Source organism: Notothenia coriiceps, unplaced genomic scaffold (genome assembly GCF_000735185.1).
Source record: "Notothenia coriiceps isolate Sejong01 unplaced genomic scaffold, NC01 NC01_scaffold00007693, whole genome shotgun sequence".
NCBI classification, from domain to species: Eukaryota; Metazoa; Chordata; class Actinopteri; order Perciformes; family Nototheniidae; genus Notothenia; species Notothenia coriiceps.
In genome coordinates, this window is record NW_011340394.1 from 33696 (window position 1) to 49980 (window position 16285).

The 16285-nt window shown below is 39.4% G+C and overlaps 1 protein-coding gene across 2 annotated transcripts; it reads right to left on the reverse strand.

The window, feature by feature from the left end:
- Positions 1 to 1292: 1292 nt before the first annotated feature.
- kptn (kaptin (actin binding protein)) lies at positions 1293 to 12128 on the reverse strand. Of its 2 annotated transcripts, XM_010769718.1 has the most exons (13): positions 11984 to 12128; positions 11605 to 11829; positions 10565 to 10647; positions 10362 to 10446; positions 10225 to 10279; positions 9654 to 9732; positions 8902 to 8975; positions 8246 to 8352; positions 7278 to 7364; positions 7075 to 7138; positions 6815 to 6950; positions 6218 to 6391; positions 1293 to 1747 (listed from the first exon to the last, which is right to left on the reverse strand). In XM_010769718.1, the coding sequence occupies exons 2-13, from the start codon at positions 11804 to 11806 to the stop codon at positions 1586 to 1588; spliced, it is 1308 nt and encodes a 435-aa protein (XP_010768020.1). In that variant the 5' UTR covers positions 11807 to 11829; positions 11984 to 12128; the 3' UTR covers positions 1293 to 1585. The 2 variants fall into 2 exon arrangements, with proteins under 2 accessions (XP_010768020.1, XP_010768019.1); XM_010769717.1 differs by having other exon boundaries at positions 11605 to 12128.
- Positions 12129 to 16285: the final 4157 nt, after the last annotated feature.

Below are 16285 nucleotides of genomic sequence, written 5' to 3' on the forward strand. Positions count from 1 at the left end.
CACAGGCTAGGTCTGGAACAGAGCTTTTCTAAGTCATCTGCACGTCATGTTTCAGTGAAGTCCTGTGATAAGTGCAGCTGTTGTTATTGTTGCCTTTGTAGTGCAAGAGGGGAGAAACGGGGGGAGAGCTGCGGAGGAACAGTGCCACTGGCCGGCAGAAACACAGGCCGTGAGATCCGATCTGAAGCTACTGCTCTTCCATTTATCTCTATACAATTATCATTTATATAGTTTACCAACATCTTTATTCAGCATTTATTCTTTTTTTTTATTGATTTTACTTTTTTTCTGACCCTCAAAACAGAACTGATCAGCTGCAGTGAGAACAGCAGTGGAACCTTAGTGATTATGTTTTACTGAGCACTGGTAAAATGTCATCTGACCTTATGTTCAGTGTTAGAATAGATTCAACTTTATTCTCATTTCATCATTGCATTACAAGTACTGGGACAACTAAATCTAGTTAGCACCCAGTAGTGGAATGTAACTAATACATTTACTCAATTAACGTGCTTAATTTTGAGGTACCTTTACTTTACCCATGTATTTCAATTGTATTATACTTCATACTCCTGTTTCATTTTGGAAGCCAATATTGTACTGTTTACATTTATCTGAGAGCTTTGAAGACTTTACTGACTAATGTTATTAAATCAACAATACAAAAAAGTCATTCAAATGAGCTTCACTTTTAACACATGTGATGAACAAATGAATGCAACAATATTTATAATACAGTAATAAAATATATATATATGATTCTGAACTGGGCCATAATACAAAATTAGCACTTTTTCTTTTGATACTTATGAATTCTGATTGAATACCTTTTACTTAGGTAAGATTTTGAAAGCTGGATTTTTTTGTATTGCTACTTGTACTTCAATAAAAATATATTAGTACTTTCACCAACACTGTTAGCATCAGAAGAGCAAGACAATAATTAAAGTGCAGTGTAATATATATGTATTAAATAAATATGACAAATATTAAAAGCTAAAGTATACAGTATGAACAGTATTAATATATATATATTCAATACACTATAGAGGTATTCGAAATATAGATAGTTAGACACTATAGACGGTAGTATAAATATGATTACATTATACACTAGTATAGATGAAGATTCATACTTTGTTTAAATGAGTACACGATAGAACATATAACCAATATGGACAGGTGTATACATCACCTGCCTGCAGGCCATGAGTTGGACACATGTGGATTACACAAAGGAAGAAACACAATAACAACACAAGCAAGAAATACCAAAGAAACAACAAAAGCAGTGAGTGTGTAGAACCAACTGTGATTTATTATCTGCAAACGACTGTACACAGTTTACCTCACCTCACACCTTAATGTGGGCTCTTCAATCAGTTTGTTTTACCGTCCCCTACAGCCAGCTTTCAACCACAAAACAGTGCCTTACTGTTCTGGGTGCTTAATGTGATGGCTGGTTCCTGTCCACACAACTAAAAGTAAGTGTTTAGGAATGCACAAAATCCTTCATGCTCCACCTGTAAATAACTCCATTCTGAGTCTTCAGGACTTACTCATGGAAACAAAGGCACTGTCTCTCCTAGCTTGATGTCTGAGATGCACGCTCCTCCTCTCTTGCTGGAGCCTCGCCCCCCTCAGTGTCCGGCTCTTTGGCTGACTGCAGATCAGAGCCCGCTGTGAGTGCTGACACCCTCAGGGCGAGCCGCTTAAGGACCAGATCAGCAGTGCTGGGGAGAGTGTGCTGAAGACAGGGAACACAACAACAACAACAGATGACATGCACAGTATGTCCGGCAGATTTGAGGAATTTATTTGTACAGGAGAAATATCCGCACTGAGACAATGTCTTTTTGGGTCTGAGTTGAGCTGATGTGTGACGTGTGAGAGTGACAATACTGAAAAGTTGCAAGAAGGGAGATATTTATTATTTAAAAGCAGATCGTAGGACAATTTTTTCTTGAGAAGCATTTTTAATGCAAAGAAGGTTAACATATACGAGGAATTTACCTTGGTGCATACATAAACACAGTCAAAGAATATAAATTGTAAGAAAAGGACCAACAGAAAAAATAATTATAAATAATTTAAGGAAACCAATATAACAATAAAATATAGCAATATTTACATGAAATATTGAAAAAATATAGTTATACATTGGGGCAAAAAAGTATTTAGTCAGCCACCAATTGTGCAAGTTCTTCCACTTAAAAAGATGAGAGAGGCCTGTAATTTTCATCCTAGGTATACCTCAACTATGAGAGAGAAAATGAGAAAAGAAAATCCAGAAAATCACTGTCTGATTTTTAAAGAATTTATTTGCAAATTGTGGTGGAAAATAAGTATTTGGTCAATAACAAAAGTTAATCTCAATACTTTGTTATATACCCTTTGTTAGAGATGGGCGAGTCCTGATTCATCCGGATCATTAACCCGGATCCTAGAAATGAGCTGGTCGTGACAGAACCGCAGTGACGCGTCATAAAACCCGGAAGTAAGTTAGCATTTTTAGCACTTCCGGTTCCTTCCTCAAAAAGCAATGCATTTTTTCCATAGGGTTTTGGAAAATAGCTCGAAATAAGGTCTGTGGTTGACACAAATTTAAGAGATAAATCACGTTTTGTTCTACGACATTAAATACATCAGCAGTGACCCCACTGGGGATTTTTGAAGAGTTTACGTGTCTGAAAAACGATGGTTGTTACCGAATGGCTGAATAGGACTACAGAAATTGTCGAGGCCGTTGTACGTCAATACGCCGAACACGTAAACACTCCCGCTAAATCTGTTTTCCCCTGTGTTCTGCTTGAAAGCAAGTACCTGCCTATCTTATATAAAGGAAGCAGTCACACGCTTTGACCTCAGGACAGCTCCAAAGTTGCTGGCAGTCAACCTTCCTTTCCTGAACAAATGCCAGTTTGGGTTGGTTCGCTGACCAGTGGTAGCCACCTGAATTGCCCTCTGTTGCTCTTCAGACAATGCCATGCTTGCCACAATTGCCTCAGGTCCCTGATGCCCAACAGATTTGATCATTTCAGGAACAGTAAGTGTTTCCAAGCTGTAGTGTTCCTCTTCTGGCTCGGGGGAGAGAAGCCAAGAAATTCCTGAGAACCTGCCCCCGAGTCTGTCCCTCAGCCAGTCACGATCTTCGGAGGTGGGCTCTCTTGTCAGCGGGTTAAATTAGTTATTGGTTTCAACAGTCACATTAAAACAGTTACTAAATCAGCTTACTATCACCTAAAGAACATATCTAGGATTAAAAGACTAATGTCACAGCAGGATTTGGAAAAACGTGTCCATGCTTTTATCTTCAGTAGACTGGACTACTGCAATGGTGTCTTCACAGGTCTCACTAAAAAATCTATTAGAAAGCTGCAGCTGATTCAGAACACCGCTGCTCGAGTCCTNTGAGATCTTGCGTGGAGCCCCAGATCGAGGGAGATTATCAGTGGTCTTGTATGTCTTCTATTTTCTAATAATTGCTCCCACAGTTGATTTCTTCACACCAAGCTGCTTACCTATTGCAGATTCAGTCTTCCCAGCCTGGTGCAGGTCTACAATTTTGTTTCTGGTGTCCTTTGACAGCTCTTTGGTCTTGGCCATAGTGGAGTTTGGAGTGTGACTGTTTGAGGTTGTGGACAGATGTCTTTTATACTGATAACGAGTTCAAACAGGTGCCATTAATACAGTTAACAAGTGAAGGACAGAGGAGGCTCTTAAAGAAGAAATTACAGGTCTGTGAGAGCCAGAAATCTTGTTTGTTTGTAGGTGACCAAATACTTATTTTCAACCATAATTTGCAAATAAATTCTTTAAAAATCAGACAATGTGATTTTCTGGATTTTTTTTTCTCATTTTGTCTCTCATAGTTGAGGTATACCTAGGATTACAGGCCTCTCTCATCTTTTTAAGTGGGAGAACTTGCACAATTGGTGGCTGACTAAATACTTTTTTGCGCCACTGTACCTGTAACAATCAAATATAATAAAATAAAAGATGTGCACTATTGGTATGACAAGTGGAAAGCCGTGCAGATATTAGGGGTAGCTTTGTGTAGATATTGTTTAGAGTTTGTTGGTTGAATTGAGCTTGTCGTGTTTAATGCCGTGGGAACAACTAGATGCTACTTCTGTGGGAAGGTAGTGAGTGCTAATGCTGAAGCAGTTGCTCTGGATGTCTGTGATATATTTAATCAGATAAAATTAGGAAATATCACATCAAGAATATATGATTTGGCAGTGAAGAGAGACTCTGACATTCCAATAGCGTGCAGTGGATGCTGCTTGAAGGAGACGTTTCCTGCAGATGTGTTTCATAACATCCAACGCCTCGGAGGTGATAATTATGTTGCTCTGAGGGAGACTCGCAAAGTACGTGTAAAGAAACTGATATCATATTTAATCAGAGAGGACTTTATGCTAATCTTATTGCCTAAGAGTGAGGTTATCAAGTACCTCGCACCTCTAAAGCTGCTGTGAACACAGTGTCAGAGACGCTGCTTGATAGCTTCACTCGAGGTGCAGAAATTGATCTCACCAGTAACTCCGTTTATCGGTGTGATTGCAACAAATTGAGGTGTGATGTGCTTGTTTAAAAGGAATGATGTAGCATTCAATCTGTGAGCCACATCCAGGTGGAGGGCTGGGAAACAGCATGGATGGATCTGTTGCTTTGAAAGACTAGAAGACCATTATGATTCCTGTCTGTTACAGACTCCCTAAGGAAGATTTGTGACCTTTTTTAATGTAGACAGTAACAAATGCACAGAGATTGAATGCATTATATTTTTGGATTTTAATACAATTTGCCTCCCAAGACTTGTTTGATTGATTGATTGACCAGTTCAAGTTTTGGCTAACAACTGAACCTACTAGAATGGCTATGAAACATACTATTATGTTGTCAAAGTCAAAATGCATAGGTTTTCGTCATACTGCTGTAAAATAGTTCACTTTTTACCTTACAGAAAGAAGTTGAGTCTCTGATAGAGGTGGTTCAATCAACCAGGATATTACATGTGGGATGCCACAAGGTTCTTTTATCGGGCCTCTTTTATTTATTATGTGTACATTATGTGCCAGTTACGGCAAGATGCAAGCTTTTGATTTTGCTTTACGTATCATATTTTACTTTTATTGGGGTACGATGTCAGGGAAATAACATTTTAAAATTACACATTTTAAGGTAGTGAGTCATTGATCCAAGCTTTTAATACATTTGAGTAAAACAAAAAAACCTGTTTGGAAATAAGAATAAGCTGGGAAGGATAAATACGGTGAATGTTTCTTGTGGTGGACCTGAAATTGTGTCTCAAATGTTATAATATGGGAACACAGAATGTTATTAAGATGTGCCAGTAAACTCTTGATTATGCACATTCTGCTCAGTTGTTTGAGAGCTAACCTTAGGAACAAATTGCAGTGGATGCAAAATAATTCAGTATTTATTAAATGCATCGGACTGCTGCCAGTACAGCTCAGAGCAGATGAAACACAAGCTGCATCATATCCAAACTATTATTGATGGGTACAAGCATCAATATTTTCACATGACAATGGTGCATACTTAGTATATCACTTTGAAAATAGGGACAGTGTGCATTCATGTGAAGTTCCTGTTCATAAACTGATGCCATGTCATGGAACATATGTCTGTTATACCTCAAGTATATGCATCAAAAACTGGATAATAAAGTCAGGTTAAGGCTTTACAATTTAACAGGGTAAACCATTTATAGTGACATTTGGAAAGATATTGCTATTTTAATTATTTTCGTTCCTTTGTTGAAGGATTTTGTTGTGTGTTTCTCAAACTTGTTTATATTTTTTATGTTGAATATCTTCCAATTTGTTGTGTTTTCTTGGTCCTGTTGGAAACAAGTGTTTTCACTTTCAAATCCATTGGATACTTTTGTGTCTTTTGTCCGATAATCCAATCAAAGAGCCTGTAAAATCAGTTCTTGAAATGATGTTGAGATTTCTTCTGCTGGCCAGTAGAGGTCAGCAAAAGTTCAAGCCTTTTCTACATAAGGAATAATATACATTCTAATAAAAGCATGCTTTTGTATTACAAAGGTTATCAGATGATCCATTTATTATGCCAATATGCTTTGAAAAAGTATGATCCACAACAGAGAGGCAATTTCCTTGGCAGGAAGCTTCTATGGCGCTTTGATTAGTATTTTAGATTCCTTACACAGCTTTCTGTGACGTACCTGTAAAATATGCAGTCCCTTAAGTGTGAGGACAGCCAGCTCTCTCAAACCGTCGCCAGTCAGGTCTAAGTAGATGATGGACAGCAGAGGACTCTTGAAGCTCCGCCTCCACTGCAGCTGAAACTCTTCCTCTCTTCCCGTCCCTGCCGGCTGGAATTTGTAACAAAGCAGTTCCTGCATGGAAGAAAGGGAGATAGCATCCTCATCATCGAGACCTCACCGCTCAATCATTCTCATTCGATTTTAGCTGAGATTAGTTTTGGTTATCCACAGATAATGCCCTTCATCTATATCTGCACTTCACTTCTTCTATAGAGTCTATTTTAAGGGACCTTGAGTATAGTCTATCATATCATGTTTCATTATATCAAACTAGTGTTTATGTTATTCTACTTCTAGAAAAAGTCTGTTGTTATTCTATATCTGTAAAATCACATAAAAAGTACAAGTACTGTCTGTACTGCAAAACTTACATTAGAGTCAAGTGTTTGTTTTTTAAAATCTTTTTCATTGGATTTTGTGAAAAAATTCAAACCCATATCACCAGCTTTATCCTTTGAAGTATTATTAATAATATTAGTGAAGAGGAGCTCTGACCTGCCCATATGTTCCCAACAGCACCTCCTTCTGACCGTCAAAGTCCAGGTCGATGACCAGAGCACACAGCACTGCGTCCCACTGATCGCTCTCTGAGAGACACACGGAGCGGTACAGGCCTCGCTCCTGCACATCTCTGAGGACACACACACACATACGGATAACACACTGCTCTGAACTCAGCATAGAGCCATGTTCTAAACAGCAGAAAACGTCTGATTTCTCCACTGATATATTTAAAAAGCTATCACTATTTTTACCTGTAGACAACTGCCATCTCTATAGTGCTGGTAACCAGAAGGTTGTAACTTTTTATTTCCACACCTGGAAAAGACAAAATCAAAAACGTGGATTTGACCAGACGCATCCACAGTGACTACCAGAGATAGTTCACACTACTTATCCAAAAAGAGCACACGGATGAAGAGACAGACGGAAGAAGTGAAACAGCACCCTGACTTACCTTCCTCTCCACTGGGGCAGCTCAGAGGGAACAGCAGCACAGAAGAGATGGGACTGTCAAACTGGAACCGCCAGCTCTGCAGAACCTCTGACAAAAAGATATACAAGGAACATAGGAATATCCTGCAGTATTATCATGATCACCACACACACACACCATCTTGAAGTCACTAACTAGTCACTAGTTAAAACATTTCCCAATTCGGGATCAATAAGGTATATCTTATCTTATCTATATTTAATACATAACCAATTTGTTAATTCTACAAATACTGTACCATCAGAGGGGAATTTAGGACCTGGTTCATACAAACAAATGTATCTCTGCTACTAACAATTACACACTATATGTCAAGTCTCTGTAACCCACAGTAAACCCACAAAGGGGATTTAACTTGGCTGAAATGACTCTGAATTTACTGTGCACTATTCTATTACCGTGCACTATTGTATTTACTGTGCATGGTTCAAATTACTGTGCACTATTCTTTATATTCACTGTGCAGTATTTATTTTGTTTGACAGTGGCTGAATGAGTGTGAAATATATTCTTACTTGACGCTAATGTACATTTTTGTAACATTTGTATGCTATTGTATATTTTAAACATGTTGAACTCGTGTAGTAATGCTTGACACTGCTGCTGTAACAAAATCATTTCCCAATTTGGGATGAATAGAGTTTCTATCTTTCTATCCTATTTGTAGTGCTCTCAACCATTCAGCTAATAGAATGGAACCAGTAGCACCCGTAACATGTACACTAGTTTCTACCAGCAATCCCACAATGCAAAGAATCACATTTTAAAGATAACAAATGTACACCCATGCCAAAGGTGCAGTTTTGCACCCCTAGCAGGAGGAAGGTAGGGATTTCACTGTGTTCCTCTATCCCACTTTGGAGGAAGGAGGAGTCATGTGACTGCGTTGAACTAATCAGAAGGGTTGTTGAGAGTTTGGTGGGACTCACCTGGTTCAGTCTGGCAGACCTGAGCCAGTCCCACACAGCCATTCTGACAGCCGAACGCAGAGAGTCTCCGGCCACCAGCGACACTCAGCATATCCAACCACAGCACACTGCATGGAGAGGAGGGGGCACACAATAAATACAGAGGGTTATGGATTTTACATACATTGAAGTCAGAAAAAGTTGCTGACATACTGTATGGTCATTGCTCATTGTTGATATGACAGCAGTGATACATCACTTTCAGCAAATATGCTACATTGATGTTACTGATATCTGGCGTTATTCTGTATGCAGTGTCTCGTTGATTTATTGTGAAGAATGATGACGCGTTTCTCTTTTTTTTCTTGCATTTCATATTTCTGCTGGGTTATTTGAATGATTTTATAATGATATTAATAACTACATTGTTATTGTCTTCAGAAGTGCTTGCTATGTGTGTACGCTGTTACAGTATGTCTTTGTAACTGAGTTTCCTCGTGAAATGGCTTATATATCCACTGGCTGAGTTATGAACAGAATAGTCTCTTAGTGAAGATTTGAGAATAAAGAAAATTGTATAGCGAGAAACTTGATGGTCTTATTCACCCAACTCCTCCACACACAGTGAAACGTCAGCAGCTTCAGAGCTGATGGAGCTAAGGGCAGCTCAGACTCACTTGCTGGGCAGGTCTTCTAGTTCAGGGAAGAGTCTCTGCACCGGCTGCTCTTCAAACTGGTGAAGGGAGGAGTTCTGTTGGAAACAGGACAGTCAGGCTGAGTAATGCTGTCATGTAACATCATAAGTCAAAGTGAATGTCTCCTTCAGATATGCAAAACCATATTGTTATGTGCATTTTGCTCAAAATAGCCTTACTGTAGCCTTCATCCCTTTTCATAAAGTCTTCTCTTTGACCGAACAACAAATCATGTTCAAACTCAAATGACCTTGACAAACAAACCTTGTCTGATTCACTTTATACACATTGTACAGTCTTTACTAGAACACAATACTACTGTTCTGGTCTTTTGGTTTATTCACTTATTTATGACAAAATGAAGAATGAAGAATATTTTACAGATTTTATTGTTTCAATTTCCCATTTTCACAGAAGAATAAATACAATTTCATTTTTATAAATATTTAGACAAATAACTATAATCAAAAGGACACAACACAAATATTTTATAATAAATAAATAATTCTGATTCCTTTAGCTACATTTGTCAATTAAAAACATATTTTTTTAATATAAATACTGAGGTAAAAAACATTGACTAATAATACCTAAACTTGAAAACCACTCACATAAACAAATAGGTATTATAATTCTACAGATATTTAGTTTTACAGATAAAGAGGGGGAAAGGATTAAATCTATATTTTTTGTTTTGTAAAGATGGTATTCCCCCCCCCATGCTCTGCTCTGACCTCCTTGTACAGGTGGATCCTCTGGTCATGGCCGCTGAGTAGGAACACCGTCTCTCTGCCTTCATCCTCACTCTGCACCCTGACACAGAAAAATAAATAAATCTGTAATTCAATTGTAAATTGTATGTGTAATTAACACCACATCATATTATTTAGCTGCCTGTTTATAACCACTACGTTTTGGTTTATTCCCCCGGGGTTAAATAAAGTATTCTGATGATTCTTATAGTGGGACATTAATAGAGCTGTAAAACATTACCATAACTCCAGTTTAACAGCTTGCCATGCAATGTCTGTCCACTGGTTTGTAACAACGTCCCTCTGCCCTGCTTCGCGTGTCTTTGTAATGTGACTGCAGTGTTTTGACCCTTCTGGGATAAAGGAACAGGGATCCGATGCTCCTCACTGACAGATTAGGAAGGAGTCCCTTTCATTTCTTTTGATCTGTTATTCTCAACAAAACCTGATCTTGCTAGTTCGGCCTCCATTGGTAGTTACAATGACAACTGAAGTTTGTATTGTATTGTTTAATGGTCCACAGTTTATCACAGCTGTGCATCGGCAGACTCACTCTGTGTGGTAGAGATGGAAGGGCGTGAACTGCAGCTCCAGATTCAAGCAGCTCTCTGTTTAGAAACACACACTACCATCAGCAGGAGAAGTGTGTGTCACAGTAACAGTGCACAGGACGCTCCTCACTTCACTCACGTGCGATAGACTCCAGGTTGAACTCCGAGCCGGGCTCATAGTCACAGTAGATGTTCAGGAACGGAGTGGCTTTGTCTCCAGAGTCCTGCAGGAGTACAGCTGTTATTAACACTGGGTTTTTTTTAAATAGTAGAACAAATTAACAACCTTTATAGTAAAGTATACACATGCAGTGGCTCCTCAATTTAAATATATGCAAATACCTTTACGAATGTGATGCCCACCACCAGGCCTCTTTTGGGTGGAGACTTAGTGAAGGCATCGATTGACACGATCTCTGCATCGACTACAGAAAAAGGACAGGATCAGATCCTTGCAGCATCAACAGCTGTTGGACAACACAGCTGCAGCACAGCTTTCAGGACTATAGGACTAAAGCAGCATTAGATAAGATTCCTCAAGTTTAGTGAAAGTAGGATACCTTAAATAAGTAAAGTATGCATACTTAAGTGGGTGTACACTGCATTTGTGCATATCTGTACCTGTGCATGGCCATATATTAATGTGATCTTACTGCATGTATTTGAAACAACACGTAAACTATGTTCAATTTTGTCTAAGATTTAAAAAAAAACATCATTGTGTCATTCCAAGAGGGAAAATGAGTCTGTAGGCTATTACTTCACAAGTATATTTAGTCAAGTAGTGTCAAGTATCATACTCAAGTACTTTTTTGACATATTTTGTACTTTATACTTCTACCCCACTACATTTCAGAAGCAAATATTGTACTTTTACTCCACTACATGTATTTTAACACTTGCAGTTAGTAGTCACTTTGTGCATATAAAAACACATGATAATGCTAATATAGTATAAAGCAGTACTGTACTACTAAACGACAGTCTTTTTAATATCTAAATGTGTCCAACATTGACACATTACAATACTAAAATGCTCTCTATGTATAAAAAATAAGATCAAATATGAACCAAATTAATATTAAACTGTGAAAAGATCCATTCTGATTTAACCTTACTTTTGATACTTACTAAATACATTAAGTATTTATAATTCTTCTGTACTTTATATTACTCTCAAATGGGTCATTGTGCAGAATAAGTACTTTTACTTTAAGTACGATTTTGAAATCAGGACTTATACTTGTAGTGGAGTATTTAGGGAACATAGTATTTGTTATTTGAGTACTTCTTCCAACACAGTTTTACAGCTGAGTCTGCCTCACTGCATTGTATTGCCTATGCACCATCTCTACAGCACGGTACCGTCCTCTGGGCAGTACCTGGGATGTAGGTGAACTGGACCTCCTTGGCCACAGGTCGGATTTTGTGCTGCAGCTCCTGGTACCTGAAACACACCACCTTCCCTTTGAGAGTGGCCGCTAACAGCTCGTGCTGCCCGGCCTGACACAGCCCGTAGATGTTGCTCTGCGACGGGAAGCGGCTGAAGCTGTCCTCCACGAAGGGATAGGCCTCCCGGAGCATCCCGCCACCCGAAACTCAACTCACTTATTCGGTCAGAAATGTCAAAAATGAAGACTGTCAGTGGTTGTTTTGTAACTGCTCTGTTCTCCAACTCCATTCAAGTTCAACTTAAATGAGCTCAAATGAGAAAACGAGTGTCAAAAAATATTTTATACTCGCGACATTATGTTGACTTACATATAGTGCTCGTGCTAAGTCAGTGCTAATGCATTTTAATTGACTTTGAAGACACACATTCACAGCTTCTGTTTTTGTATTTCTCAGGCTGAATCTAAATAGCTTAGCCTGCTAGCATAGCGTCATGAAGCAAAACATCCGGGTCAGGAGGAGGTGCGTTCACGTCTATTGGATATATGGCATTTAATTATCGTAAAAACGATCCAGCGAAGAGAAACCAAATGCTTTGGTTACAAAGTTGAAAGTAGGGTAATGCTTTACCAGGTCGGTTTAGTTTACTGTACTTTTTGCCATCATATTTTGTTGTTTATTGTCAGATGTCACAATTCACACTGTTGACAAAATTGACTTCATATAATGTAGAGGTCATTGAACTGGCTTACAGAGCTGAGTTGAATTAATAACAACTTATGAAATTAAGTAGAAATTGCATAAATTGATATATTAAGTGAAAGTGAAGACAAAAGTTACAATAACTTAATGATCAAATCCTTTTTTACAGTAGGTGGCGGTATGCACCTTAAAGTTGTTTGCAATCCGCCAAAAACCGAGAGAAGAAGAAGCAGAAGAAGAAGAAGAAGAAGAAGAAGAAGAAGCAGCCGAAGCCGACTACGAGCTGTCCGACCAGGCCAGGTTCTACGGGGGTGCATAAGGGTGCATTGCACCCTCAGTTGAGTCGTTATCATAGACTGTATATATACGAGCCATACCCTGACCGCAAATACCTCATTCCTTCTGTCTACTTGTATCCGAAATGCTTCTCGTTTTGCGCTGTCCTCCCGTTCAAATGAAATCGCCGCCAATCAGATTTCCAAGCTCGCGCCAGGGGGGGGGAGGGGTTACAAGGCTCGCGTCTTGTGCTGCATTCACTTGCACTCGGACATTAGACATTTTGTCTCATAAATGTCCGATGAGCCACAACTTTTCTTTCAAAACAAAGCTGCCAAATGGGGTGCCAGCTGGGGTGGCAAGGCATTTTTCTGAGGTGGCAGCTGCCACCCCGTGCCACCCCGTAGAACCGCCACTGCTCCACACACACACACTACCTCATTTGAAAAATGAAAAAGTGAAAAAAAAAAAAAAGTGAAAAATAGGCTATTACAATAATAAGAATAATAAGAATTTTAGTTGAAATAAAAATAAATTTGTAATTGTGGTTAAATAACATTGTCTGCTGGCAATTTATTTGGTTAATTTAAACGGTAAGTAATGTTATTTTATGTTCAGGTGTGCTGTGACCTGTGCCGCTGCCGTTCGTCATCTGCAAGGTGCTTACACAGCAGTTCCAGTGATGGACATCAGAGAAAATGGTAAAACAACCAGCCCTTATCGCAGCAGTAAACACTGCATCTACTCGCAGGTATAACTATCAGTTCAGATCATGGGGTATCATTGCGTTACCAGGGCGTCACTGTCCGTTAGACACTAACGTCACTCTCGCGTCCGCCACGGAGGGCCGGAGGCAAGTCCGCAGCCGTCTTCGTTGCCCCAAAAACAATCCCGCCTACCCTCCTCCAGCAGCGCCGCAGTGCCAGAGGAGCCTCGGCAAACAGGGGCCTGCCCAGGTAGCCTATTTATAAAGGTACCTACACTCAGCCTGTACGATGTGTGGGGGGTAAGCACGCTCCATTTTGGCAGCTGCATTGGTTTAAAAGCCAGAGATTGGGCTGGAATATTCATCTTTTGGAAAATAAGTAATCCATCCTCTGGCTATTGCCACTGGAGCAGTAATAGTACGCCAGCATACAGGCTACAACACGGGCCGCGATGTTCTTTATAGGTGGCAGCTACGTGATTAAGGGACTGGAAAAGCATGTAATTCTGAAGCAAAGAGGCTTACATAGATTCCATAGATCCTCTTCCATTTTGCTTCCAAAGTTGCACCCCGATTGAAGCTTTTAAGCATCAATATTATGAAATAAAAGAATCTCTCCGGGAAGTCATCGACCCCCGGACCCCCCTAGCGTAGGTGATGGACTCCCTAGAGGTATGGTTAGGACCACGTCCCCCCTTGAGGAGGTTGAGGATCCTCTCCCTAGAGGAGGTGAGGAACCTCCCCTGATAACACGATAGGGTGTTAGGATCGGCATGATCTCCCTAACTATAAAATATGCAGCTCTTACTCATCCGTGCATCCTCTCTAATCTATGCATCCTGATCATTTTGTTCCTGGAAGCCGTCTGTGTCCTGACTTCCAGGCCAAGCTTTTTGAGACCTCCCCACATGGTGAGCCCGCAGGCCCCGCAGCTCTTCTCAAACATAGCATGATTTAACAACATTGCGTTGCATCCTGTAATCAGAGTGAATAATTAGGTCATCATTTCGTTATCAGCCAGAAGCATTCATTCATCCCTGCCCGCCGCCGGTAACTGTCTTCCTGTTACCTGACTGATTCAGATATAGGACTGAGGTTTATTTATAGAAGGATGTGTTCTGTGGAATGTGTTGCTTGCTGGAAGTTCTCTTCATTTCTACCCTTGGCTCATCTTCTGATTTACAAATCGTAAATGTATGGCTCACTCCTGCCTATCCAAATAAGACCATTGTGGTCTATAGAGAGGCAAAGTCGCCTCCTTTCCGGGGACTCCATGGGGATACTTATTTCGGAAAAATTATGTATCGATTTAGTCAATGGGAGAGAAAGATTTATCTTTCGATTCGTTTGAATTTGTGCGCCCGAATGTACACATATTGATGTTGTCAATTTGAATGATATATTTGAAAGTGAAAAAAAACCTGTAAAACTGTGAGTGGTAGTGCTAGTGGAGGTGTCTCGCAGCGGCGAACCGGCCGGAGCATCACTATTTGGCCGCATTTCTCGGCTCAGTTGAGGCATCTTCCTCTCACACGAGATGGGCCCCCCCCCCCCTCGCAAGGTGAGAGGCCCCACGCATGCAACCTGCATGTCGCCTGTAAAGGGAAGAGACCGTGCCCTGGGTAATTTTAGTGAGTGTTCTTGCAATAATAATAAATAACACATTTGATTTATTATAGCACATCTCAATGGTTCTTTCACAAAGCTGATAAGGTAGAAAATACATAAAAATGATTCGAAAGGATCATATTGAAATTATAAACATGGTAATAATAAAAACATAAAAGGTTGTAAGAGCATTAAAGAAGGTGTGGTTAAAAAATGATAAGGATGGTCCAGTAAAATGCGGGCATGACATTCTTGAGGCATTCAATCAATTGTTTAATTGATTTTTTTTTTTTTTTCGATAGTCATGAACAAAATGACTTGGACCATGGGACAAAATAGATTCCCTCCATATCACTACAGCTGCCTCAGCACCTCCATCTGCGGCTGCCAGCTCAGGTCAAGATACATCCTCCAGCACAAAGGCTCCACTCACAGCCATCCAACCAATCAACCCGCCAGCAAGGAAGGTCTCGTGGAGGTCTTCGTATAGCACTCTTGTACCCCCCACATCTAACACACTGCAGCCCAATGCACCATCACCGCCTACACAGCAGCCAGACCCACTGTCTCTGGAAGAACAGACAAAGCCTTGATACTGTCTTGACATTTAATAATGAATAGTTGGTTGAAAGTTCGATGTTCAATATTTAATATAGTGAGATTGTTCCAGTTTCTTAAATTTATAATAAATACGTTGGTTGAAAAAACTTATTTAAATAATTTGTTTTGGCTTGAACAAAAGTTTGAATGCTCAATCTTGTATTTGTGTATTCTCTCAGCATCACATGAACTTAGTATTGTATATATGAATTATTATCATCTAATGTATCTCAATCCCTGCTGTGGTGAAAGTCAGAGTGTAAACAACTGTTTTACTCCAAAATCGAATTTAATCTTTTTATTTTTAAGACATGAATTACATTTATAACAGTGTAATTCAAAGATATTTCCACTACTTCTGTGTCCTAATCTTTGGTAACCAAATCTAAACACCAATCAAGAATTGGATGAAATTAGTAAATTTGTGTTTTCACAAGAGTTATTGAGATTTTTCCAAAATTCAGATGTCAAATGTTAGCTTAGAGCTACTTAATCTCATTCACACAGTGCTCTAAGGTGAGTATTTGCATTCGATAGCAAGTCCAGAGAATTGTCCTGAACATTTTTATATGTGACACATGGGGTGAGCCATGTTTATAACAAGTACTTTAAAAGGTGGGAAACATCTAAACAATCGAGGAAAATACCTTAGACTCCAGAGGGTTAACGATATAAGAGAAAGTCTTTATAATTCCAACATTAAGGTATACAAATAAATTCTACTAGGTGTTTAAATGATTGTAGATATTTCAATAAATTAAAATATACCACCCCACTAC

What these genes read in the sequence shown, in the direction of transcription:
- kptn (XM_010769718.1), bottom strand. Translation starts at nt 11,806, where the DNA reads ATGCTCCGGGAGGCCTATCCCTTCGTGGAGGACAGCTTCAGCCGCTTC. An exon ending in CTGCCCCAGTGGAGAGGAAG is followed by an intron (nt 7,139 to 7,277) that starts GTAAGTCAGGGT and finishes TGTCTTTTCCAG; the next exon opens with GTGTGGAAATAAAAAGTTAC. An exon ending in GAGATGGCAGTTGTCTACAG is followed by an intron (nt 6,951 to 7,074) that starts GTAAAAATAGTG and finishes GTGTGTCCTCAG; the next exon opens with AGATGTGCAGGAGCGAGGCC.